Source organism: Chenopodium album, chromosome 23 (genome assembly GCF_948465745.1).
Source record: "Chenopodium album chromosome 23, dcCheAlbu1.1, whole genome shotgun sequence".
Taxonomy (NCBI): Eukaryota; Viridiplantae; Streptophyta; class Magnoliopsida; order Caryophyllales; family Amaranthaceae; genus Chenopodium; species Chenopodium album.
In genome coordinates this window covers 32,653,207-32,679,910 of record NC_137856.1, presented here as the reverse complement: position 1 = coordinate 32,679,910, position 26,704 = coordinate 32,653,207, and the positions used below count along the sequence as shown (strand labels likewise).

General features: G+C 33.4%; 5 protein-coding genes across 5 annotated transcripts in view; 2 read left to right on the top strand and 3 right to left on the bottom strand.

The window, feature by feature from the left end:
- The window catches only part of LOC145607396 (putative helicase MAGATAMA 3), a 10,513-nt gene extending 7,134 nt beyond the window's left edge, over window positions 1-3,379 (top strand). The window contains exons 13-18 of the mRNA XM_081663063.1: window positions 419-550; window positions 651-735; window positions 1,028-1,396; window positions 1,595-1,717; window positions 1,792-1,878; window positions 2,788-3,379. Coding sequence (XP_081519189.1) covers window positions 419-550; window positions 651-735; window positions 1,028-1,396; window positions 1,595-1,717; window positions 1,792-1,878; window positions 2,788-2,967 — 976 coding nt within the window. The 3' untranslated portion in view covers window positions 2,968-3,379. The remainder of the gene's footprint in view (window positions 1-418; window positions 551-650; window positions 736-1,027; window positions 1,397-1,594; window positions 1,718-1,791; window positions 1,879-2,787) is intronic.
- Window positions 3,380-5,625: 2,246 nt separating this feature from the next.
- LOC145607393 (CRIB domain-containing protein RIC6-like) lies at window positions 5,626-6,743 on the top strand. The gene is made up of 4 exons (XM_081663062.1): window positions 5,626-5,683; window positions 5,788-5,888; window positions 6,014-6,074; window positions 6,169-6,743. The coding sequence occupies exons 1-4, from the start codon at window positions 5,626-5,628 to the stop codon at window positions 6,741-6,743; spliced, it is 795 nt and encodes a 264-aa protein (XP_081519188.1).
- Window positions 6,744-7,460: 717 nt separating this feature from the next.
- On the bottom strand, window positions 7,461-10,975 carry LOC145607392 (polyubiquitin 11-like). The gene is made up of 3 exons (XM_081663061.1): window positions 10,889-10,975; window positions 7,703-8,561; window positions 7,461-7,588 (listed from the first exon to the last, which is right to left on the bottom strand). Exons 1-3 carry the CDS (start codon window positions 10,973-10,975, stop codon window positions 7,461-7,463), a joined length of 1,074 nt encoding a protein of 357 aa, XP_081519187.1.
- A 4,150-nt stretch (window positions 10,976-15,125) lies between these two features.
- LOC145608651 (kinesin-like protein KIN-10A) lies at window positions 15,126-19,612 on the bottom strand. The gene is made up of 6 exons (XM_081664259.1): window positions 18,961-19,612; window positions 18,314-18,469; window positions 18,098-18,205; window positions 17,562-17,672; window positions 16,066-17,433; window positions 15,126-15,988 (listed from the first exon to the last, which is right to left on the bottom strand). Exons 1-6 carry the CDS (start codon window positions 19,603-19,605, stop codon window positions 15,713-15,715), a joined length of 2,664 nt encoding a protein of 887 aa, XP_081520385.1. The 5' UTR covers window positions 19,606-19,612; the 3' UTR covers window positions 15,126-15,712.
- A 2,162-nt stretch (window positions 19,613-21,774) lies between these two features.
- Window positions 21,775-25,363, bottom strand: LOC145608128 (plastid-lipid-associated protein 6, chloroplastic-like). The gene is made up of 4 exons (XM_081663728.1): window positions 25,053-25,363; window positions 22,708-22,944; window positions 22,332-22,458; window positions 21,775-22,231 (listed from the first exon to the last, which is right to left on the bottom strand). Exons 1-4 carry the CDS (start codon window positions 25,296-25,298, stop codon window positions 22,017-22,019), a joined length of 825 nt encoding a protein of 274 aa, XP_081519854.1. The 5' UTR covers window positions 25,299-25,363; the 3' UTR covers window positions 21,775-22,016.
- Between the last annotated feature and the right edge of the window lie 1,341 nt (window positions 25,364-26,704).

The following is a 26,704-nucleotide window of genomic DNA, read 5'->3' as shown; positions in this document are numbered from 1 at the left end:
TATCTACTCCCCCTTTTTTCTAATAGTGATCAGACTTGTACATTACATGCTTACACGGGTTAGAAGATAATAATCTATGTCGTATAAGGAGGATTTTTTTTCCCTGCTTCACATTTAAGCTATAGTTCTGTGTCACAATCAAAGTACATGAAAATGTACCTCAGCTCTTTTGTCCTAAATATAGCTTTTATTGACTTGACAGATATATTAAGGTTTGACATGTGAAAGCCGTATCAAATGAGCATATGCAAGTATCTAAATATGCAAGTATCTAAAACTTAAAATGGCATATACAATTAAAAATTCAGAAATGCTTTTCCTCAGTAACCCATGTGGTAATGCTACTAATGCCTATATAACATGTATATTGTATAATAAGGAGTGAGAGCTATAGAACCTGATGTTATAGGAGTTAAACTTATGTGCAAATGTCCTGGTATTGGGCTTCTGAGGCTGCAGGTTTACAAGCTGTCATTTCATTGTCTTATCAGGTTGGTGATCCTGTTCAATTGCCAGCTACTGTGATGTCTACTGTGGCTAAAGATCTGGGGTAAAAATCTTAATCTTACATATCTGTCTTTTGTCATGTTAAAACCTACATCATAAATTACTTATTTAGATGCTTCTTACTTACTTATGTATCCCTGTAGATACGGCATGAGCTTGTTCAAAAGATTCCAGAAAGCTGGATATCCAGTATTGATGCTCAAGACGCAATATCGTATGCATCCTGAGGTACACTATTTGAACTTTGTGGTGTTATCACTCTTATGTAAAAAAATTTCGATTCTCTGCAAATACAGGTCTTTAAAGTAGTCTTATGTGGTTCTTAACCTAGATTTGAATTGGGTTCAGACTTACAGATTTCATAAGCTTGAGAGATATCTGGTTCTCCAGTATTACACAAACTATTATATTTCTAAACTTTGATCCCATATTCCCGAACTCATCCTTGATTTTTTTTAATTATTTATGTGTTTACTATTGTCATCTTCATGTCAATGATACAAGTGTGTTGTTTAAATAGATACGGAATTTTCCTTCTCAAGAATTTTATGATAATGCACTGGAAGATGGTGCTGATATTGAAGAACAAACAAAGCGTCTTTGGCATGATTATCGCTGTTTTCGCCCCTTTTGCTTCTTTGATGTAAAGGATGGGGCTGAGTCGCAACCTGAAGGAAGTGGATCTTGGGTAAATGTAGATGAGGTTGAGTTTGCACTCCTCTTATATCAGAAATTGATTTCCAAATATCCAGAGCTCAAGGCAAGCTCCAAACTTGCTATTATTTCTCCTTATAGACATCAGGTTAAGCTCTTCCGTCAGCGTTTCCGGGAAATGTTTGGTACTGATTCAGAAAAAGTAGTAGACATAAATACTGTTGATGGTTTTCAGGTATGTGATCTTAGTAGTTTTGTTCTTGGTTTCAAAATGTGCAATAATGTCTTTGCCAACTTAGATGTCATGGATAATGGATGCCTGAAATGAAAAGCAAGAGTGACCAAATAATTAACTATGCGATATATAGTCATACTCTCTGACTAAAAATAGTATTGAGAATTAAACTATATAAATTGCTGGAACTCATTGCAGGGACGGGAAAAGGATGTTGCAATATTCTCATGTGTTAGGGCAAGCAAAGATGGGGGTATTGGATTTGTTTCTGATTTTAGGCGTATGAATGTCGGCATCACCAGAGCTCGTTCATCCATCCTGGTAAGGCCGATCAACAAATCATATTTTGCATAATTTTTGTGATGATTCTTTCACCTGAACTTTGGAGTCTCTAGGTTGTGGGCTCTGCCTCAACATTGAAGAGGGACAAGCACTGGAGCAATCTCGTAGAAGCCGCTGTGAAGAATAATTCTCTTTTTGAGGTAAAATATGGTTTAATCTGCATTCCACAAATATTATGCACCTAAAAGATTAAATGCCCACTTGTTTAGCCAGTGTTGTCGTGCTTACAATCTGCTTGATCTGGGGCATGTTTCTGATAATTTGAAGTATTACTAATAATTATTGATGATGAAGCTGTTTCCATTAATCTAAGTGGGACATTCTAGTATTTTAGTCTAGCATCCTCCAGGGTGTAGCCGTGTAGGTCAATACATGTGAGACTTAAATACGGAGTATGTGTTTTTTGTCTTCAATAGTTTCAGAGTTTCTGTAAATTATTGAAAATGTATGCGTTGGAGGTTGACATGCTGAGTACTGAGTAGGGTTAAACAAGTTCTTGGATATGGTTATCTTTTTAGATTCAATTAGTGACTTAAGTATTGATTTATGTGGTATCTAAACAAGCTATTCAAGCTGAACATTGTCACGTTGAGGTCACTTTTAATATTGATAAACAAGTCAAACTTGTTCCATTGTACCACTAGCAAGGGTGAATGTTGCCTACTGTTTCTAAACCTAATCTACCTACAACCAAAAACTAGATTATCTTCTACATCAAGTTTTGATGCTAAACAAAGACTAAGCTAGATATTTTCTGGAAGACGTGAATCAAGCTGAACAAGGAAACAGCATCTCCGTTCTACTTCTTCAATTGACTTAAATTAATAAGAGAAGGTAGTATAACTCATTATGCTAATATCCTGCACAATCTTGTCATTGAAAGGTGCAAATATAGAAAAATGATGATTAAGAGGCTGGTTTCTGGATAGGATAAAATATGTCTTTCATGTGTGAAGATCCTTGTTTCTGTTGTGTGCAAGATACGAAGTAATTTTTCTCAATATTTAATGAGTATTATTTCTCATTCTGATCAATATTTATCATGGCAGGTGTCCAAGCCTTATGCATCATTCTTTAGTGATGAACACATGAAATCCATGAAAGTGGAGGTTGAGCCTGATGATTTCGATGAAGAAATGTATGCACCTATATATGGTGATGTGGACAACTCTGTACAAGGAATGGATGTCGAAGATGAAGGTTTTGGTGATGCAGGCGGTGATGATTAGGCACAGAATCCACATTAGGCAAACTGAAGAAGTATAGTAGATAGGCTTCATTCCTTGGGCAAACTGACATTACTGCCAAGGCTGTACTTTGCAGTTGAAGATGACTGTAGAAACTGATGACGTAACAATGAGTCAATGACTGTTAATAATTTCTGCCGGATGAGCTGCAGGAGGTAATGTCATCTTCCCGAATATTTGAAGATCTTGGGATCGGAAGGGAAGGGCTTTGGACGGCGACATATACCCCTGCCGGACTAAAGGGTTGGCCTCATGGGATAGTGAATCCTATACAATTTTGAAGATTGATCCTTAAATCATCTATATTTCTGACTTTATATCAGGAAAATATAAAATTATACCATTAAAGCTGTAAATGACTTGTTATTTATTATTATCATTATTTAAAAAACAATTGTATCAAATTATTTAATTAGGAAATCCATCATGATGGTTCCTAATAATTGAAGTTACTAATTTTGCTGAATTATAATATTATGTTATGATGTCATGCTGGCTTAAATTTGATTAAATAAGTACTTGTTAAGTTATTATTCCTACTCAATAAGACCACCCTACCTGTTTCTGTGGCAAATATCGTCAACTCAGTGTTAGTCGTATGCTAGTACAATTATTTTTTATTTATAGGTCTATACAATTTATCTTAGAACTAAGGGCCTGTTCTCATTGACTGAACTCAGCTGAACTGAACTCAGCTGAATTGAACTGAACTCAGCTGAACTGAACTGAACTGAACTGAAATGAATATTTTATAAGAGAAGGAAATTAGGAACTGAATTGAGCTGAACTGAACTGAACTCAGCTGAACTGAACTGAATTTCAACGTAAGAGAACATGCCCTAAATTTGAAACATGTAATTCTTGTTAAAATAAGTATGAGTTGATTTTAATTAACCTGGTATAAACATACTCATTTTGTACAAGCTATTGTATTTACTGAAGAAATTCAATGCTAACTAAACATACCAATCATACATGCTAACTATATTTTTAACATATGCAAACACAAATCACTAAACTTCATTAATAATTTTCAATTTCCTACCAAAGCTTTTTTTTTTTTTTTTCATTTTTAATTTTTATTTTTGAACATGTAGATTTTCTTAAATAAATTTCCCATTAGACTGAAAAAATATTGCTTTGAATATCTAAACATTTCACTTTTACATTCTACGTACAATATACAAAGTAAAAATCCCTCCACCTACAACATACGGGAATTTTCTTAGGGTATATGATATGAAAACTATGAACATGTTGCGTAATTATATTACTACGAGGTCTAACCTAGTTATGCCTATCATTGAATCATTCTCATGTCAATTATAGAATTTTTAACAATTATTTCATTTTCAAGTACCCATTGGCATAATTATTGTCTATTACTCTATATTAATATGATTGTATCTTTTCTAGATTATTATTAGTTTGATGAAATAAAAAAATTTATGAGTTTTTTGAAAAGAAAAAAAAAACACAATTTTATCACTTTACTTTAGAAAAAGTAATAAGGAGATAAAAGGGGGTAAATATAACAGGTTGTAATTTTGATATTTAGCTGGCACGCAATTGCCAAATTGGACCAAACCAACTAAACACGTTTGGCTCCTAAATCATATGGCAAAAATCTCTCATTCATTTTACATGTATAGATTGAACAAAATATTCCTTTCTGATACAACAAAAGAACTATATGAAATAATCTCGGCAAAATTCGTTACATTGTTAGCCAATTTCTTCTTAATTAGCGTTTGTTCCTAGCCAAATATTTGTGAAGATCTCCTATTTCATCAATCTATAATATATTATTGATGGATTCAGGATAATTCTTTTTACGACTAATTTGATGAATTATATCGCGAATTTGTTTCTATTATAAGGTGAGAATGTCATTTTTCCATTCGCATTTTTTATGTTTTTTGATGAAACATTTCACTTAATTCTACATGCTTAATTTGAATAAATGTTACGCTATAATATCAATATCAAGTTCCGACAAAGCTAATATACATTAATACAACATAAAAATATCACAAACATCTAAAAAAAATACAAATGCATGTTATTTTTGCATCATTATGTATGGCAACATTGATATATGCTTGTTTGTTTTAAGTGCTCAAGAAATCAAACATAAAAACATGGAAACATGTTTGTAATAATTAAATTCATAAATGTTGAAAAAATGTTAAAAGGTCAACTCATAAAAACAAGGAGGAAAAACCTCTAATGGAAAAGTTCAAATCTTTCCATGTTTTAATGAAAAAAAGACTATTTTTTTTTATTATGCTTAAATTAATTAATATGTTGAAGGTCTTCGTGGTTTCCACTCCAAGAAAAGGAATCAATCAATTAATAATTAATATTTGACAAAATATATGATTGGAGATTTTTGCCAACGGTATTTGATAAACTCTCTTTTATTACAAGATCTTGTTAGTTGGAAGGAATAAGATGTTAATTTATTAATTTTAATATTATTAAGGGAAAAAAAAATGTACATGTAAAAACATGAACATGAATTTCTCCTCCCCTTTTGCAGATTAGCTAGATTATTACATGAACAGTTAGCTTGTATCGAAAATTTGCTAACGAACGTTCGTTGTTTCGAAATTTTCTATCGTGTGTTATCCATCGACGATGTCAATGAAGATGAAGGGACTTCTCAAAGGTCTTAGATACATTTCAACAATTTTTGGTACGTTTTTATATAAGAAAGAAAAATCTTCATTTTTTTTAAAAAAAAAAAAATTATGTGGAAATAATTGTGGTTTTTTTGTAAATTTATTGGTGATAATGTAGATGAGGAACAAGAGACAGAGATGCAAATTGGGTTTCCTACTGATGTAAAGCATGTTGCTCATATTGGTTGGGATGGTCCGACTGCGAATTCGCCGAGCTGGGTATTGTAACAATTAATTTCATATGTATTATGTTTCAAAAAAAAAATAAAAAAATTCATATGTATTAGTTAAAAGTATGTTCAGATTAGTTATGATCGAATTTGAATCTTTCGCGTATTCTATAGATTAATCAATTCAAAGACGGGGAAGGAGGAGGAGGCGGAGGAGGAGGAGCTTTGAATGGTAAGAAATTAGATGACAAATGCAATTTTAAGTCGAATACTCTCTTTGTCTGGAAATAATAATTACCTTGGATATGAAACACGTGTTATGTTTCGTTTTTGTCTAGTTGATCAACAAAATGGACCTAGAACACGGGGTCTAGTCCAAGAAAAACGATTCTCTGCTAGTTCGGATTCACCCATTGAGTCTCCCTCTCGAAAGAAGTCCGACAAGCCTAGGGGATCGAGGCGTGCTAACTCGACTCCCTCTGCTGCTGTCGAATCCCCCAGAAGGTCATTAACAAAGCAGCAGCCACCTCAGCAACAACAGCAGCAACAGCAACAGCAACAGCAGCAGCAGGTTAGCCGAACAGCAGAAGGTGGTGAGTCAACCTCAGTGAGCCAAAAAACCTCCTCATCACGCCGAAAAAAGACCAAGACCAGCTCATCTCGAACATCAACCAAGTCCAAGTCAGCAACCCCACCAGTCGTCGAGTTTTCACACTTCTCAGATCCTGGTGTAGGAGGAGGAAACAGCAGCAGAAACACTGCTGCAGGAGTCAGCAGTGCAGATCATACACCACCACGTCGATCGAAAGGCAAAGATACATGCCAAGGTTCACTTATGAAAGCAACAGAGCAAGAAGATCAGAAGGCATTGGATGATATTTCTAGAGGAATTCATGCAATGTAAAAATAGTCTCATCATCATGTGTAATGTATATTTTTCTGTACACATTTTTATCTTTTTACCTCCCCTTTTTTGGCAAACTTTGGTTTAGAATCTCTTCTATTCCTTGCAAGTTGCAACAGATTGATAGTTGTATTCTTTGATTGGAAGTAAATAGAACAAAAAAATCTTCTTAGCCAACTTTTATTCTTCATTTATATAGCATGTAAAACCCGAATTTTCAGCTAGCAATAGTGTAACCTAATTCACATTGCGCTTTGAATACCCTATTGGAACGGTAACACATCTCATTGCCAAATATGTTAAACTGGTATGAATTTATAATACCATATCTATTTCGTAGTTTGTGAAATTAATAAATTATTGAAACTTGCCAAAACTTATCCAACTCAGAGTAGTTTGTAGTCAAATATGAACTACCAGACCAAATAACAGAATGTTCTAATTTATGATATATCTGAATAGACCTGATCTAACTCGTTCCCAAAGCAAAATGGCCCGAACCAGCCAACCCATTTACCATAACTACTTAACAATCAATACAAAACTACAGGAAATAATCAAACATTAAAATTACCAACATTGATAAAAACATCCAGCATTCTTCAAGTCTTTAACACAACATGTCTTAAACCATAAAAACCTTGATGAGTTTGATTCAACATAAAAACTTAAAACATGGACTGACACAACAAACACAAAGCAGTAGACAGCTTACTGCTACCAGAATAACAGAGAGATTATATTCTGGTATGTTACATGTAAAAACTGCCTAGTGTATGTTTCTCTAAAACAGACAACGACAGACACAACAAGAAGAAAAACAACGACGACAGCAATAAGAATTGCTAACAAGAACAACACAAAGACAACAACGACAACAACACAGACTCCGAACCATAAAACTCAAACAAAGACACCGATAAAACCCTCATCAAGCTAATCATCAAGACATATTGTACGCTTTGGAGGACGCCCCATTCTAAGCAGGGAGTCCCTCTTGACACCATAGCTTGCTAGATTATATCCAACAACGAGCCTTCTCCCTTGGAAGGAAATCGGGTTATGAGGAAGAATAGTTCCGTGCTGATCATAAAACCTTCGATGGATATTACCCACATCATCCGAAGCCAGGACATTCAGAGTGACAGTCTCACCCATGTACATCTTCAAAGACACCTGAAACGGATAGATCAGCTGCAAAACAATTTGACTATCACTACAGAAAGAAGCCAATGTCCTCGAATCATCAAGCGCCCTTCCATCCAACAAAAGTCCAGCTCCATCAACCCTCGAGTTTATCATACTCCCAATCACAACCTTGGCAAAACCAACAGTCTGCAGCTTCCTCATCTGTAACAGCACCTTCCCGTGATTCGGGGTGTAGACTGAGATCCAGACAAGATCCTGAGGGATCTCGACCAAGAACAGGGTTGAATCAGTATCGATGTTGAGGATACCAAGAGTTGCATGAGGAAGAAGTAGTCTTCCCTTGTACATTAGATCGAAGATGTGCGGATTGCATCCCAGCTTATTGGATATCATGTATTTGATAGAAGTCGCGGTGTCATTGACATTCGCGACAACCATCACGTTCAGCTGAGGGTTAGAAGGGATCTTGATGAACAATTTCCTAGTAAGATCAGATACTTTGTTGTCGGCGAGTGTCTGTTCTGCACTCGGAGATTCATTGTGATTGGATAAATCAATGAAGTTCTCAGCAACACCTTCCTTGCTGCAGAGCTTTTTCAACTTCTCGGTTTTGTCAGATTTCTTCACTTTGAATTCACCTGTGCTTTTGATCTTCAAACTGAGGTTTATCTGCAAGGAAAAAAAAGTTAAGTATAATCTCAATACAAACAGAATAAAATCAGTCCATATAATAGGTATATGTATATATATATCGACATTGTTATCCTCGTGTTGTTGTGTACATATGGTATTAGTGACAATAGATCGAAAGAGGAAATGAACTAAAGCAATGATCATATAGCTAGCAATAATACCGCGAATTTAATTGGATGCAGCTATAAAAAATTACTAGAGGTTATTAACTTTTACATGGAAGAGCGGTCTATTGAGTGAAGATATATGAAATAGTTAATGAAGTTCTTGCTGAAAATGTTACTTGTAAAATTTAATTGTTTTTTTTTTTTTTTTGACAACTAAAATTTAATTGTTTGAGTTACTATCTAGTATGTTTTCTAGTAAGAGAAAAACATGTATAACACACGGCGACAAATCATAAGCCATGCAATATATATTAGGAAAAATTAACGAATCTAAACTATATAATGTAATTAATAATCTACCAAAAATTACCGGTGAGACAAAAGGTCAACATATCTTAATAACTAAAAAATACGGCGGTTAATATTATAATATAACTTCGATCGTTATTTATTAAAGTGAATTCATAACTAAGCAAGATTGTGCACGTAGAAAAACCTACATCAAACAATCAATCATCTAGATATCTCGTAAATTACATAGATCCATCATGCAATTTTATGCATTGTTAACAATTGATAATTATTAGAGATCGAAGCTAATAATTGACACACGAGCTAGCATGTAGTATATAAACTGATATTTTTAATTAATTTATGGGATAAAGGATAGGAGGTAGCTTAGCTAGGGTTCTAATTAAACCTCACAAAATAATCTGATCTACTTCACTCCCCTTCAAATGAACAATTCTCTAACAATCCCAATGAAGAAAGGAAAAGGGTGAATATACACTAAAAAGAAGGCTTAATTAAAATGCTTCACAATCAACTATGCTACCTAATATCGTCATAATATCAGCTAATTTCATTTTTTTAATTAACCGAGGAAGAATTTGCAAATTAATAAAACTCGGAGGGTGAATTTTCCATCTCCAAGGAAAAATACTCTGATCTCCTATCAAATCCCTAATTCACTTTTTGGTGCTTCGACTCTTTTTAAAATCAATCTTACTATATGATTTGGGTCCTCGAAAAATCATACAAATTAAACATTTAGGTAAATTAATTTGTATACACAATTTTTTTTATCCCCTTCGTTCTCTCCCTTACTCTTCCCAAATTCCTTTATCCCCCCCCCCCCCCAAATATAAGCTAGATGAATTCACAAACAAAGATCGACTATCGATCTCCATGAGAAAGGCTAGATCTATTGGATCACTCCAATGAGGGTTAGATCTAAGTCTCTATGTACCCTGAAATATTGAATATGCCTCAAATTCATAGTCAAGCAAAAAGAAATCAATTTAAAGCCATCTTGATTCTCAAATTGGTGATCAACAATCTATTCTACTAATATATCCTAGATCTAAGCCTTTAAATTTTAAAAGATCAATCACAAATTGCAAGTAGTTGTTTCAAAACAAGATCAAACTTCTTCTAGGGTGAAAATTGACAATTCTATACTTCAAAACTCAAAAACCCATGAAATTTTGATTTTTTTACATTTGATTTATATAAGAAAAGAACAAATTCCTATAATAACCAAAAACCCCTAAAATTAAAATCAGACATCCAAAGATTCATACACAGAGGGTAAAAACATGTGTGAAAATCAATTAATGTATTGATTAATCAACAAACCTTAACTTTTAATCAATTCAATTATAGATCTATAAAAATGACTCTTAAATAAAATGTTATAGCACAAAAATTCATGGAAAATAATTCTTCATCCTTCATTTCATCATCACAACTCTAAAAATTAAATCTTGATGTCATTTTCTCTTGATTTTTTTTAATTTTATTATTTATTTAATTTTTAATTCTTCACCAAAAATTAAATATATAATAAAATTTAAGAAAATCAAGATAAAATGTTTTCATTTTTTTTTAAGACAGAGTAAATGATTTCATCATCATAATTCACAACTATATTTAAAAAAAATCAAAAATAAGATAAAATAAAAAAAAATAATAAAAAAAAAAAAAAAAAAACAAGAGAAAATGACATCAAGATTCAACAAAAGGTCAAATCGATTCTAAATTTTTTCGCATGAAAAGTCAACTTACCAATCCAAAAACATGTTTAAAAAAAACATCATTTGACAAAACAAAAACAAATAAGACACACATAAATAATCACATAAACAACATGATGAGTATTAAAAAAAGAGGGCTAAAATGAAACAAGATATATACCCCATCGTCATCATTCTCGTTAGTAGTAGAGGAGGCAGAGATAGCATAAGCGGGACTCGAGGCACGAGCTTCACGACGATCAGCCATGGTGACGGTGGTGGTGGTGGCTGGTGGCGGCTGTAAGAACAAACACCGAAAACAATAAAAACTATTTTAATTTAATCAGAGAAAAGACAAGAGAGGTGGTGTGAGATTATAGGAGTAGGGTTAAGGGTATATTTATAGTGAAATGAAGACAACCTAAGACTGATGTTTAGTGTGACTCCACGTTTTTATTAATTCTATCCAGTTTTTTGAAATTTATTAATTAACTTATTGCTCAAAATTAATTAATTAAGACCAATTATTGTAGGATAATTAATCTCATGCAATCTTCCATGATAATTGGGCTGATATGATCCATTTTGGTCCGATATCATCTCCGATTTGCTGTGTCTGAATTTTCCGATGAATTTCCAATATTGTTTGAAGCATTGTATGAAGTATATTTATAAGTCGAATAATGAACGAGTAATTTATTTTATTACGGAGTAGTACTCTATATATTTACGTTAGTTAACCTAATTTTTTTGTTTTTACGTACGTACATAGTATGTGGGTGAAAGTACGGACTATAACTACTACATATGTACGTAGTATTTTTAGTGTCAACTTATTTTAATTATTTAGAGCATTACTCAGTATAATACAAATATTATAGTGAATATATGTAGAGAAAAATCGATGAGAAGAAATCGATCTCAATTAGGAGGTTTAGTGATGATCATACTAGCTTGATTAATGTTTATTACAAACTTTATGAAATTCGATGAAATAATTTACAATTAAGTACTTCTATTATTTATCTAATTAAAATACTTAATTAATAAGAAAACATGCATGTAGAGAAATCAATTAATAAATATATGCATGAAAATAATAACATGTACAGTGCATCACACAATAATTTATTTATGTATATAGACATAATTAGTAGCAACTACATTAGATCATAAAATGTACTGGTATCATTGATTATATAATTGAAATTAATTAAAGAAATATTTTTATCAGGAATTGAACAGTATGCATGATCAAAGTAAAAGCACAAACTCTTAAACATAATTATACACGACTGAGATTATATTTTTACTAATAATATTATAAGAACATGCATGCATAGCCATTTAAATGTACAACTCGATCGATCGTAAATCTATCACATACATGCATTATTAACATAACTACTTACTAGTAGATAATATCAATGGTGGTACTAAAAGTTGTACGTGGAGCTAAAACTTCAATTCTATCAATTTATGGGTCAATTCAAACTCAAATTGATATACTAGTAGTCTAGTACATTAGGGCAAATAAAAGCAGTATCAATTCAAAAGGCCGGACTATATATAAGTTTTTAATGGGTCTCTAGACAATCAAGTGAGGTCAAAAGACACGTCCATTCTAATCATAGAACATTCGATAATTGAAGGCTTCGCTCTAAAATTTTGAATCCCCATACATTTATTTTACTCAACTCATTACTTTTTTTTTCTATATATGATTTCTTGTTACCAAATTTAATTAAAAGACAGTTGTGATTCGCTGTAGTTGTTGTTATTTATTTTGCTTTGGAACTAGGCTAGTAAAAACTCTATACATGAAACCCTATTTTAATTTTACACCTCCGCTAAAGTTTATTCTAACTTATATCGGTCTAATTTTATTTAACCAAATACATATTTTATGGTCTTTAATTTACTATTCTTCTACGAGTGTGTCGATTATATCAAAGACAGCGTTATGCCAAGTATATTTCATATATTATTGAACTTTATTATTTTATTTTTTTTCTTTTCTGTCTGATATCTGATTTGATAACTAATATTTGACCTTATGTTAATACATAAAAAAAATAAAAATCAAAAAATCAAATGACTTTTTTTTTAATATTAATTTTTGAATTAATGTGTATTTATAAATTATGTAATTTTCATAATTTTTTTCATTACGGAATTTAAGATATTTCCCTACCTTATAAAAAGTAGAAAATAACTCTTAGGAATAGTGTGCTACCAATTATACCCTCAAAAATGTGTACCAAATTGTGTGCAAAATGTGTATTTACTTTTTTACCCTCATTAATATGTTTACTATCATTAATATATTTAATGCCTTTTTTCTTTATTCATATATCATCAATTAATTCAGTTTTTTTAAACAAAAAACATGTAATGTTTTTTTTTTTAATTTAAAAATTCTAATGTTTTACACTTCATATGATATTATTATTTTTTAAAAAGAAAAAAAATTGTATATACAAAGAGATGGTTTATAACCAAGATACTGTTTATTTTTACTCATTTGTAATTGCTCTTCTTATTTACTATCTTGTTGTCCTTTAATTACAACTATCGTTAAGGTTTATTAGCTTTTGAATTGTACATATAAAAAACATAATAGAATTTGAATGAGATTCATATTAAATAGTTAGTGATATTAGAGCAGACGTATGTTATCAAGAGGTATAAAGAACTTAAAATTTCTAAAATCAAGGGAAATCAATCGATGACAGGAAAAAAATAGCTGGTATTAATTATTGAGAGAATTTAAGATAGAGGAAAAATTATATATTATTAAGTTTTTAGCTGCAACATTTTACATACTATTACTCCATAGTCCATATGACCACAGGTCCACAGCTCACAAAAAAGCCATTTGAAGAAAAACACGCTAAAAATATTACACTAAGGGTCTGTTCATATTTACTAAACGGAGTTGAACTTAACTAATTGGAGCTGAACTAAACTGAACTGAACTGATTGGAGCTGAACTGAACTGAACTGAACTAAATTGAGCTGAAATGATTTTTTTATGAGAGAAGGAAATTAGGAGCTAACCTGAACTAAACTGATTGGAGCTGAACTGAACTGAACTGAAATTAAGTAAATGTGAACAGACCCTAAGTATTATTGAAACATGCACATCAATTAAGCTAAGAGTTCTAAACTAACACTCGATGCTTAAAATATGAAGTGATGCAAATCAATTAAATATTATTTAATAATAATTTTGAAATATCACTATCAAACTTTTTAGGGTTTTAAAAAATAATTGTCTTAAAATATTTTTTGTGGCTTTCTTATACTATTCTACAAATATACCACATAGACACATAAACTAGATAATGTACGTATTAAAATTACCAGGTCTACCACCTAAACCAACGGTATAAATACATGTCAATACATATTCTTCGCAAGAGCTAGCCCCTCCGCGATGCGCGCGTAGGATACCCTAGTAGAGATAAAAGTCGCACATAAACCAACAGAGTATGATATGAATTAATTTTTCTGATATGATATCTAATCTAATAATTATGGTCTTAAAACTCTCTTTTTAAAAAAAATAAATTATTGTTCTTCCTAACAGTTAAGGTAAGAAATCAGGTCCAACTTTAATGACAGTTCATCCAATCAAGTTTCTCTATATATAAGGTAAGTAATCAAGAAAATAAAGGAAAAAATGATATGCAAATCACATAGAGTGATTAAGAATTTTAAAGGGAGGAAAGTTAAACATTTGTAAATGCATAATATTGATTAAAATATTTTTTAAACACGTGATAGAGAGAGAAAATAGGAGAAATAGGAAGAGAGAGGTCTGTAGGTGGACCCCATCTATTTTTTGGTCGGATTGTATCACGTGATGGGGAACCACATGTTGATTGTTCCACTGAAAGTTTATATGATACCATTGAACCCTCAGTGGTACTATTTATGCATAAATTTTGTACAACTGAATGCATATACAATACCATTATGTACATATATAGTATCACTGTATATTCAATGGTACCATTTGATCATCCAATGATACCAAAATATGCATTCGTTTGTACATATGTATATATAATTACATGAATATCCCTTGTTATGCATTTGTAAATGCCTAACTTTCCTCCATTTCTAGTTCCTCTGATAGAGCTATAGAAGGTTGTCTAATAAGATGCCAAAAAAAAGGGTCAAAACAAAGCATAAGTCACACCTAATGGTCAAATATCTAACTCCCAAACCAAAACTGAACTCATTTTATAATACTAAACCTTTGCTTCATATAAATAGATGTAACGTTTTAACTTTTTTTTTTTTGTAACACATTACTTTAAAATTAATTTTTAGGAAAATTTGTCAATTGCAACCATTTAAAGTTTGTATTTTTTAAAATGCGGCCATTTAAAAAAAATGCAATTAAAGTTCTTATAAAGTAAATTGCAGCCCGATGTTTTGACTTATAACACCAAAAAAAAAAAAAAAAAAAAAGGAACACCACAAAAAATCCAAAAAAATGAAATCGGCATCACTTAACAAATGTCATTCAAAAAAACCGTTAGTAGACCCCGCAACATACAGTTATTTATTGGATTTTAAAAAAAAAAAAACAAAAAATATTAAGAGTAGATATACTTCGTATACACTTATATACATTATTACGAAGTATGGAGTTATAAAATTATCACTGCCCTCTTTGATTGCAATCAAACAAATATACAAATAATCATCTTTTCAAACTTGTCATGTAACAAAATTGGTTCGTGATCTCTCTAAATGTCTCACCGTGGCTTGAATTGTCTTACAACCATTTTTACACTGAACAAATTATCTCTCTTTGATTCTCTAAAGATCAAGGAGCAGAACAGCAAGAAATGAATCGAAAGACAATGTGTAATCGAAAGGTTAGCCAAAAGTAAAATATATATACCATTACACTTCCACTTCACATTAGTCAGTGATACAAAAGTTAAGTTTTTCATACAACACACGAGTACATAGGCTAATGTACCTTTTAATATCGACGAAGAGTAATGTAGGGAGTGGAACCCAGACTCGAGTCTAGGCTAGGTGATAAAGAAGAGTCATTAACTAGCTTCTTTGCACAAGAAACTGGGGTTGTGTAAAGCTTGTTTTCCAGTGGAGTGAATGGAACAACATTAGGACTTTGAGCTCCCTTGGCTGGCCTCAAGCATGCTAAGTGTCCTCCCAGTTGGTTGTTGCATGTTGGTAGTTTACTCGCGAGCAAACTATCTTCCTTTTCTTTCGAGATTGGAGCTCCAGTAGGATCCTGTCATACATAGACATATAAACATGAGATTGGTTCTTATGTAGTGAAAGAAATCAGCAATAACTTTATATACATACCCCTAGTGACAGGAAAGTAAAATCCTGCTTGTCGACACCAAGATGAATCTCAATGAGTTTCCTCAAATCAGCTAAGGTTGCATCTTTGACAACCTTAAGTTTGTTGATAAACTTTCCTGGATTTTCCTTTGTTGCCTCCCATTTAACATATACTTCAATCAGAACACCTTTTTCTTCATTGTTTGCTGATGGATTGAAGTTTTCCTTCATAGGCTCTGGTGTGGCTTTTGGAGATAAATTGAAGTTTTTCTTCAGGGATTCTGGTGTAGCAGCAAAAGAAGGTTGAGAACGATTAGGTGGTGTCATAGGACTTTGCTCGATTGTTGATTGATCACATGAAGTTTCAGAAGATAGAGGAGTTCGTTGTGAAAGCTCCCTTTGATTTCCACACAAGGTGAATATGTTCTGAATCCTTGTTTTCCTGGAGGATGGAGTGAGTTGAACATCATACAGTGGCGATGTAGAGACTTTCTTCTCCTCTATAACTTTCTTTTCCACTTCATCATCCTCCAGCTTAGCCTTTTCATCCTCATCCTCGGCTTCTGCTTCTTCCTCCTCAAATACTGTGCTCAGATATGTTTTTTCAGACAGTATTGGAGTGAAAGAACCCTGCATCCCACTGAACAGATTTGTGGGATACTGGCCTACAATTACTTCACGAGCATAAGAATCTTGATCTCCCATGTCTAAGTCCATCGACTTCTCCATTCCAGGATCTTCATCAGCATACACTTCCTTCAGCCTTCTCACAAGACCAATGCCATCTAATTCAACTCCACTTCCATCACTACTGCTTCCATCCCTTGAACGAGATAGCTCAATCTCCATTTCCTCTAACTTTCGCCTCAGCATTTCAACTTCTTGTTGTTGTCTTTGTACCTTCTCTTCCATTCTCCTTTTCTCCAACTCAACATACTCATTAGCCATTCTTTGGCACTCTTCTAGCTGCTTCTCGAGTTCCTTCCTCAATGTCTGCATACGTTCATTGACCTTCTCATTGATCTCCTCTTCACTAGCACCAGACACATGTTCTCCTCCAACTTGCCCAAGCTTTGCCCTTAACTGTGAAACCTCTTCCTCCTTTTTCTGAAGCAATTTCTTTGCCTCACTGCATTCTTTCTCTCTTTGCTTGTTCTCCGTTTGTAATTTCAGGATGAACTGATCCATAGCTGTGATCCTTGATCCTAAAATCACAGTAGAAGCTGAATCCTCACCGATCTTATCTTTGACAGGGGTATGTGGACCACGAACAATGCACTTCGCTTTTGCTCCATACTCTAGTGTAGAGATTGTTTTGTGTGTCTCTTTTGGGTCTGGACTTGCACACAAGATCATCAGTATCTTGGACTTGTCATCCTCGAAAGAATCCTACGACGACATAGCAGGAAGAAAGCACCCAATGTTCTTATACAGTCAATAAAGCAGTATAAACTGCTCTTAGTAGAAAATTTGATCCAGATACTTTTGAATACAAGAAAACATGAAATTCTGTATACCTGCAGAAGCATAGTTAACTTGCTGTCTCTGAATGGTACATGTGAATCACCATTAGCAATAGACTCAACAACTCTCTTCAAAGCTGTATTACCTTGATTTATCTTTGCAGTCTGCAAAGTACCACAAAAAAAAAGTACCAAGGACAGTAAAATTAGATCAGAACCAGTATATATTCGTTATTGTCGTACCACCCCTTCATCCTAGTATAATAAACCACATTTCTATCTTAATTGTCCCAAAATAATTGGCATTCTCAGTGAATACACAGTAATAGCTTTCTAAGTATATACAAAGCATTACCTTCCTGAGTAACAAGGACAGTAATCAGTAAATTAGATCAAAGCCAGTATTTACTTGTTACTGTCATACCACATTACCACATTTCATCCTAGTATAATAATCAGCTTTTATTTTTATCGTCCCAAAACAATTGGTCACTTTCTAAGTACATACTAACTCATTAAACAGGACTTTAAATAAAATGTGGCCTAAACTGAGTGATTGAAGGACTTTTATAATCCTTCCTTAATATTACCTGCATTTTGGCTTCAAAGCCAACTTGACCAGCTTGTTCTATGTTCTCTGATCCTGCCATGTCGACGAGCATCAGCCTTCCACCAACGGTTGGAGCATCCAAAATAATCTAACATAATCCATAAGACAGGTAAAAAGGCCATAAACTTCATAAGCCTAGACATCACATAATAGAGGTTGTCAATTTTAGTCATAGTAAGATATAAAACATCCATACCATGCAATGGCTCCGGGAACTTCTGTCATTGCAATTCGTGCTTCGAACAATCCTTCTCTTCTCCACCTTCTGTATCTCCTTCAGAATTTTTCCAGCCTCATTTCCAGATATAAATGTTGCATTTTTAGCCTTTTTTCCCATCACTTCTAGTTTTACCTGGAATGAGGGGTTTGAACTTTATTTTATAATGATCATACCATAATTAAGTTGAAATCAATAACAACCTGCATTTTTCTATATGATGAACCTTCATTTAGGGTTTGATCTAGTATAAATAATTTATTACAGCCTAATAAAATGTGGCCTAACAGCTTGACTAATCAAATGTAAATGCTAATTCACCAACTGCATGGTATCAAGTGGAAGTTGAAGTGTCCACTAATACACAAATTAGACAAACAACACATATTACAGCCTTTGTTACTCGGACTCGAGTCATGTCCAAGTGTCCAACTCGGCTAATTTATGAAAGTGTTCCATAAATTTAACACAAAATTTAGCACAATGTAACATAGATCACAACCACAATTCACAACATTCAACTATATGCTAAATTAACACATTATTATCAACCTAAACAAAGCATAAATCAATAATTCAACAAAAAACAAGGGTAATTAACCAAAAAAAAATTGAAATGATTATACCTTAGAAGCACTCCCCTTGGACCAAAGATTGAATGATCCACCATTTTTATCACAAGACAAAAGATCATAAATCTCTTCATTATAAATCTCCAACACAGAAACTTGCACAAACATCCCAACTTGTTCTTCCCCATTTTCTTTATCTCCCAAAATATCCTTCAAACTCTTATACACAATCCCAGGTTGCTTCAAACACCCAAACATAGTATGACTCTTACCCGAACCCGTCGGACCGTACATCATTATAGTACATTTAGCCCCCATTTTAACCCCAAGTATCCTACTTTCAATAAACTTTTTGTAGAATCCATCAAGGTCATCATCCTCAGAAGAAGAAACCCCATCAAGGGTAAAATCGCGGTATCCGATTTCGGTCTTGACCCTAATTGTTTGCTGATCTGGGATGATTTGGAAGAGATTAGTAGTGGGTTTATCATCTTTTGATGGTTCTGGAAGATTCCTGATTCTTCCAATCACTTCAACAGGGTGTTCTGCAGGTTGGGAATTAGGGTTTTGGTTAGGGTTTGGTGAAGGATGAGGAATTCTTGAAGAATTGAAGTGAAGACGTTGTTTAGATTGTGGGGTTCGGATTATATTGAAATGGGTATGATTTGATTTTGAAGATGAAGATGGGGTTGGAGCCATTGATGGATTTTGAAGTTCAAATTACAGAAACCCAGATCAAAAATCAATCCAAAAAAACAGAGTAATTAAAGTTGGGAAATATTTCTTTTGATTTGAGGATTCAAGATTTTTTGATTGAAATGTTGCTTGATTTGATTGTAATTTCTTGAAAAATCAATGAAAAAGATTGTTTCTTTGAATAAAAGATTGAGAATTGATTACTGGGTGAAGAGAGAGAAAGCTGAGAAGCGTGAAGGAGGGAAAGAGGAAGTGCTTGTAACGGAAAGAAATTTTGCAATAGTGGAAAGAAATGAGGGTTTTAGGGGAAATGATTTTCTTGCAAATTTTGAATTTGGAACTAGCCGTTATAGAGAGGGAACCCTAACGTCTTTTTTTTTTTTCTTTTTTTTGGTGATCTTTTGTTGTGAATCTTGTGATGAGACGACACCCTGGCGAGTAAATTAAAATCAAGGCCACCATCCTGATCCCGTGGTTCACGAATTAAAAGAGTGGCTAATCTCTCAATTATATTTAACATTATATTTGCGATACCTAATGGCTTGATTTTTAAAGTGTGATCAATTTTTAAGAAAATGTTAATTATATTAAGACAAATGTAAGTGTTAATTGTTTAAGTGATAAAGATTACTCTCAAAAAAAATTAACGGAGTATGTTGTTTATCATATAATTCGATCCTTAAATGTGCCACATTTACTAAAAATAAAAGCTACACATTATGTGTAACAGATGTTTTTCTTTTCATTTGTTCAAAAAACAAATGTTTTCTTTTCGTTTTAAGCTCTAGATCATATGTTGAACTAAAACATTGGGACGACAAAGAGGGGAACAAAACATTATTTAGGTCTTCGAAAGGAAAAATTTTGAACTTGTCAAAAAAAAAAAAAGGAAAAATTTTGAAAAAAACATTTGTACTTAATTGTGGGGATTTAAAAGGGAGCAATTTCCCACAATAATACTAGAATAAAAATAAATTCTCTTTGTGCGTCGATTTGAAAACTAATTCCCTAGATACTGCCCATGAAGGATCGGTGTTGGGTGTATTTTTTTTTTCACCTTAAAACCACTAATGACAATAGCGGTTATAACTTTAAACCGCTAATGTTATTAGCGACTTCAGAAAAGAGACCACTTATTTCAATAAACAAGTCTCTTTCTTCCTTACCTTTTTAAAAAAAGTAAGGAGGCAAAGAGACCTGTCAATAAAAAAGGAGGTCTCTTTGCTGAAACCATGTCTTAGCCAACAATTGGAAAGAGAGCGCCCACATTATTACTGTTAGTTCAAAGAGACCTGATTCATTAATAAAAACCCTAATGTAGTTAGCAGTTTAACATAAAACCATTAACAACGTTAGCGGTTTTAAGCCAAACCAAATACCAATCCTACATGGACGGTATTTTGGGAATTTGTTTTTAAATGGGTGTATAATGGGAATTTATTTTTGTTTTAACATTACTAAGGGAAATCGCTCATTTAAAAGGAATTTGAGTTGCTCCTTGGGAGCTTTGTTTCAGAAATCAAAAAAAAATAAAAATAAAAAAATAAATTAAAAAAAAAAAAAGAATTTGAGTAAAAATATTAAAATACCACAATTATCCTTCATACAAATGCTATGTCTCTAAATTCTTTTAAAAATAAAATAAAAATTGCTGCAGCCAGGATTTGAACCTGGATTCAACCAAATCAGAAGATAAGCCAATGTGCTACTGCAGCTTATTGTGATATTAATGCTTAAAGAAATTTATTTAAAGGTTTAAACTAGTCAAGACTTGGAATCACCAATCATAACGAGGCAAGCACCAAAGCAAAGTTGATATCAGAAAGTCCTTAACATTATCAGACAACGTTAAGGCAGTTGAAAAAATGAATCGCCGGAGCTTCGGTCGATACCCGAGCCACCGGACATAACCCTTATTTCACAACCCAAGTCATTCTAGTCTTATAGGCTCAATTCGATGCCACCATTCTCTCCAGTTTCCACGATACATGGCTTAACCATCATGGTACCTTCTAAGCCTTTAAAAGCATGAGCCCTCGTGGTCTACTTAATATAAAGATTAATATATCGTCTTTCTTAAGGTAGCTTCAGCCAAAGAAGGAATAGAACGAGATGGAAACAAGCCAAATCACCCGAAGTAGGGTAAAATCGGTTGCCAAGATGGACAACAAATTTAACAACATTGTATAATATTTTTGTTTGGATCTCATATCATAAAAATCTCTGTACAATTGTAGTTCATATATTTATTATACATCTTCATGTTATATCATACAAATGAATCGACAGAAAATGAGAGTTCCTCTTTGGGGAGGGTGATCCGGTATCCAAAATGCCTTGTCAAAAGAAGCACACTTCATAATTTCATTTATACAAGCCGTGTTGAGAAATCTGTCATGCAGCTGAAGAGCTGATTAAGAGATGACAAAAACTCTAAGCTCGCCTCTGTCTCCTCTAGTGATACGGGTGTCTGCATCAATATATGTGACCTCAAAATCACCACTTCCAGGATTTGATGAAGGCCTGAGTGAATCTGGGATCCGAGGAACTTCCAGAGGAGGTAGCTGCGACAAGTTTCCAGTTGTCTTCACTGTTGTTTTTTCGAATATGATCTTAACCATGGCAGATCCTGATCACATGGAAAAACAGAATGTAGATTTCAAGAAAGAGCTTCAAGACATGATTACGAAAATCAAACCTACAGAAAATTACTTTTTGATGAGACAAACCTGTGATCTCAAATTTGTGTGCTAACGTTGCAGTTACTTCAACAGGTGGTAAGGGCCATGGAGCACCTAATTCAATATCCATGATGTTGTCAAAATCTTTGCTGAAAACATCGATACGTTGATACACCTGTTCGGAACAACAAATAGTAAATGCACAGCACAGATGATCGAATAGAAATGTAGCCTATCAGTTATGGATGGAAGGAGCACCAGTCAACAGATAAAAGTTTAAAATCATACTACCAGAGATTCAGAAGTAATACTCAAAAGATTTTAGCAAAGCACAAAGCTTAATCATTGTTGATGAGCTAATGATTAAGCTCATTCAACTGGAGGAAACATGTTATTATATTAATTGAAAGAATGATTGGCAGACCTGACCAAGAGTGATCGGCAGAAGCCTTCCTGTAGGAGGTCCTGGACGACTCCCTCCCAAAGTGCGTGATGAAAAAGCACTGCTATATATTAATTTCCATCTTCCTTGGAGTTTATCAAGATCATTTGAGAGGTCTACAGGTCCACCGGCAGCTTCAAGCTCCCGTGCTGCATCATCTGCTCTCCTTAGATCATCTTCATTAGCCGCAAGACCTCTGTTTAGCCCAGAGACAGCACTCTGTGGTAAATCAACCATATTGAATAAGAAAGTAAGCACAGTAACAATGATGCACTTCAGAGTTTGTTTCCTGAAATTGAATACATACTATTGACAACCACCTAGCACACAAGGCTCCAACATAACATAGGGTCTATCTTTCGGTATTCAAATTATGCACGCATACACAAATAGGAAAAAAAGGAAAATAAAACAATAAAATAATGTATTAATATAAGAAATGATGTGTGAAGGGTTCACAACAAAAAAAGAAGTAAAGGACAGGGTCGGCTGAATCAACCAAAATTTAATCACTCATGGTCAATTACGGAGATCCTCTTTCCAAATATATGAGGCAGTTCACAATCTTCACTTGGGTTCTTTAACATAGTCTACCAACCAAAGACCATGGCTTTCACTAGGTCCAATAGGGTAAGGCCATATCAACCAATGTCTCTGTCTCTTCTGTAGATTTACTTTGACATTCTATTAGCAATGAATTCAGAGATCTTTGATACAAATTATTCAATTATTGGTGCAGTTCAAACCACTATTTTAGTCACATCTACAGCCGATACAGGTACTTAGCTAATGGTCAATAGTCTCAGTACATTGGGCATTGCGGAATTTAGCAGCTCAACTGCTGAGGTGGAAAGGATGACAGTAAATCCAGAGGAAAGAAGCAGTCATGCTGTCATCATGCAAGCTTGTACAGAATAAACTTGATGGTCCAAAAGAATAAGCCACTAGGTTGAGAACCTTATGAATTATGGGTCAAAAGGCCACTTTCAGAGATCTGAAAGGGGGTGAACGTAAACCAAGAGTCATGACCACCTAACTTGAGAAGAAATTGGAACTATAGTTTTTTTACTTAATTGAGATCATATGAAACAAGTAGGTTTCAACAAATACCATGATACAAAGTATATATCAGTGATACTCCCATAAGGCCATAACTCCCATGGCTGTAATATTAACAAATACCATGATACGAAGTATATATCAGTAATACTCCCATAACTGCCATGGCTGCACTATTTTGTCAAGTGACAAAGGATTGCTCAAGGATGTACTACCATTTGATCAGTCGGATAGTATTCAACAACTACTTAACTAATATTAGTTTGTACCCAAACTTATTGTACAGTATTATGACTAGTTTTAATAGCAACATCTTAGCATATACCATTGTCTAGAGGCTTGCTTAACCCAGAGGGCAGAGGCTTGCCCAACCCTTTAATGATGATCTATCGAAATTGCAAAGTTCATACTCTAGGAGCATAAAATCAGGAATCGAGGAATAGTTACTCAAACATTTGGGTCTAAGTTCTAGTAGAGCAACTTGGAAATATTATTCGAGTTTGTTCTAGAGACAAGCATTGTACCAAGAAGATAGAACTCCTGCTAGTTTATCTGCCTTCATAACAGCTGTAATTACTATAAATGACATAGCCTTCTAGAGTTCTGGAAGTGTGTATCCCACATCATGCTTAATCATTCTTCTTTCAATTCAATTTGTCTTCAACAAATCAAGTTGGCACAAGATGTGAAGGATACTGAGAAAATTGACATATAAACCTTTGTCTAGAACCAGCAAAACAACAGCAAACATCAGGTATACATAATTGGGTTTTTCATAAGTTTCACAAAGCAATGAATACTGTAAAATGATCTCAGAATCAGACCCATATCAAACAACAATCAATTGCATCTACAAAACCCTCATCAAGCATCCAATAAACATAAGGCATAAGAATTTTCTTTTTCTATGTTTGAATTCTGTATAAACATAACCTGAATTAACCCGGGTTTGGCAATTGGTATGATCCCAAAAACTTCACCAAACTAAATTTTGCAGAATAACAATGATCAAACAATACAAAAATTGAATGAGCACAAACCAACTATGTGGACGAAATTCAATCTGGGGTATTGGGTACCACCCGTTTCCCTAATACTTTAACAAAATCAGCTAATTGAACTTATTAATCACGAAGAAAAACAATTGTAATTTCACAAACAATAATCTTTGACCAAAAATTCAGACTCGAAACTTCTAGATTATAAAGTAGGAAAGCAAATTAAATTGAGTGAAAAGCATAAAATTAGTGCAAAATTAAGGAAATTACCAACAGTTTGAGCTTTAAAGAAGCAATAAGTTCCTTGAACTCTGGAGATGGCAATGGAGGAGGAGGAGGATAGTCAGTTACAGAGACTTGAACTTTAGGAGAGAGAATTCTTCCATTTTGGGCAAAACCCAGATTTAAAGATTGGATTTTTACACCAAAAGTTTGAAAATTTCTTGAAAAAACAGATGAATATGAGAGAGAAGGACGAGGTTGATGATGAACAGGAGAGGGGAGGAGGGCAGCCATTGTTTCTGGTTCTGTAAAATCACTAAAATGTGAAATGTGTGGGCATTGGTTTTTAGTTTATTTTTATTTTTATTTTTGTAATTTATTCAATTTTGTTTTGGATAACACTATAGCTACTGCTTACGAGTAGTAATGAGTTTGGATTGGGACAATAAAAGGAGAAAGATACTCCATTTATTTACAGTATAAAAATATATAGCTTTTTGCCAAAAATAAAAAGGGCAACACTTATTAAATACACGATCGCAATACATTTGGTAAGTATAACAGTTATTAAGACACAGAGGGAATATCGTTTTGTTAAGATATGAATCATGCATAGACATTATATTTTATAAATTTGGCATAGGTAAGATGGGTCGGTTGATGTGGACCCTTTAATTTTCGCCAATTTATCTAATAAAAATTATTAAAGGGGTTTATTAACACAACACAACGTCTAGACTTGGCTTTGCATGAGCTCAGTGAATTTTTTAGTAAGCTCAGAGGAGATTTTTGAAGTCATCGTCGTAAAGACTAAGGGTCTGTTCACATTTACTAACCTGAGTTGAACTGAACTGAACTGATTGGAGCTTAACTGAACTGAACTAAGCTGAAATGAATATTTAATGAGAGAGGAAAATTAAGAGCTGAACTGAACTGAACTGATTGGAGCTGAACTGATTAGAGCTGAACTGAACTAAATTGAACTGAAATTAAGTAAATGTGAACAGGTCCTAGCACGACACGAATCATTTGAATCATATATATTAAGAACGGCTCGCTTAAGCACGAAACACGTTCTAACACAACATGGCTCACACGATGCCACCTTTAGGGTTATCTAACTTTCATATCCTACACCTACATGTTTATATTGAGCGACACTCTAATGGCCAAGTGTAACTAAATAGCCTAAGCAAAAGTAATTCACTAGTTGTGTTCATGAATAGTTGGGATTAAATGAATTAAATCTCAAATTTTGTTGTTATATATGTACAATTATTTAACACGATTAAAACTAATAATATAATTACCTTATATATTCTAAGTTTAGATTTTATTTTTTTTCTTTCACGTAAAGTATAATTATACTTCGTATTATAAATAAAATGTTATTTTCTATCATCTTTTGTCTAGTGTTTAAGAATAATTATATTTTCATATTCCACTAGGCACTAGCCCATACAAATATACAATATATACATCAATGTCTTAAATAAAAATTTTCCATACATCTTACCACAACTATAAATATTTTCCGAAAATGTTGAACTCTTGATAGTTTTTAAGACTTTCATTATCTCCTTGCTTCACAGTTATCAGATGAACGCTAGACTTTGTTTGCCTACTCCCAGCGATGAAGTGCTTTTTGAATTGGGTAGCTAGCATGTCAAACGTTCTGATGCTTCTTGGGATAAGGTTGT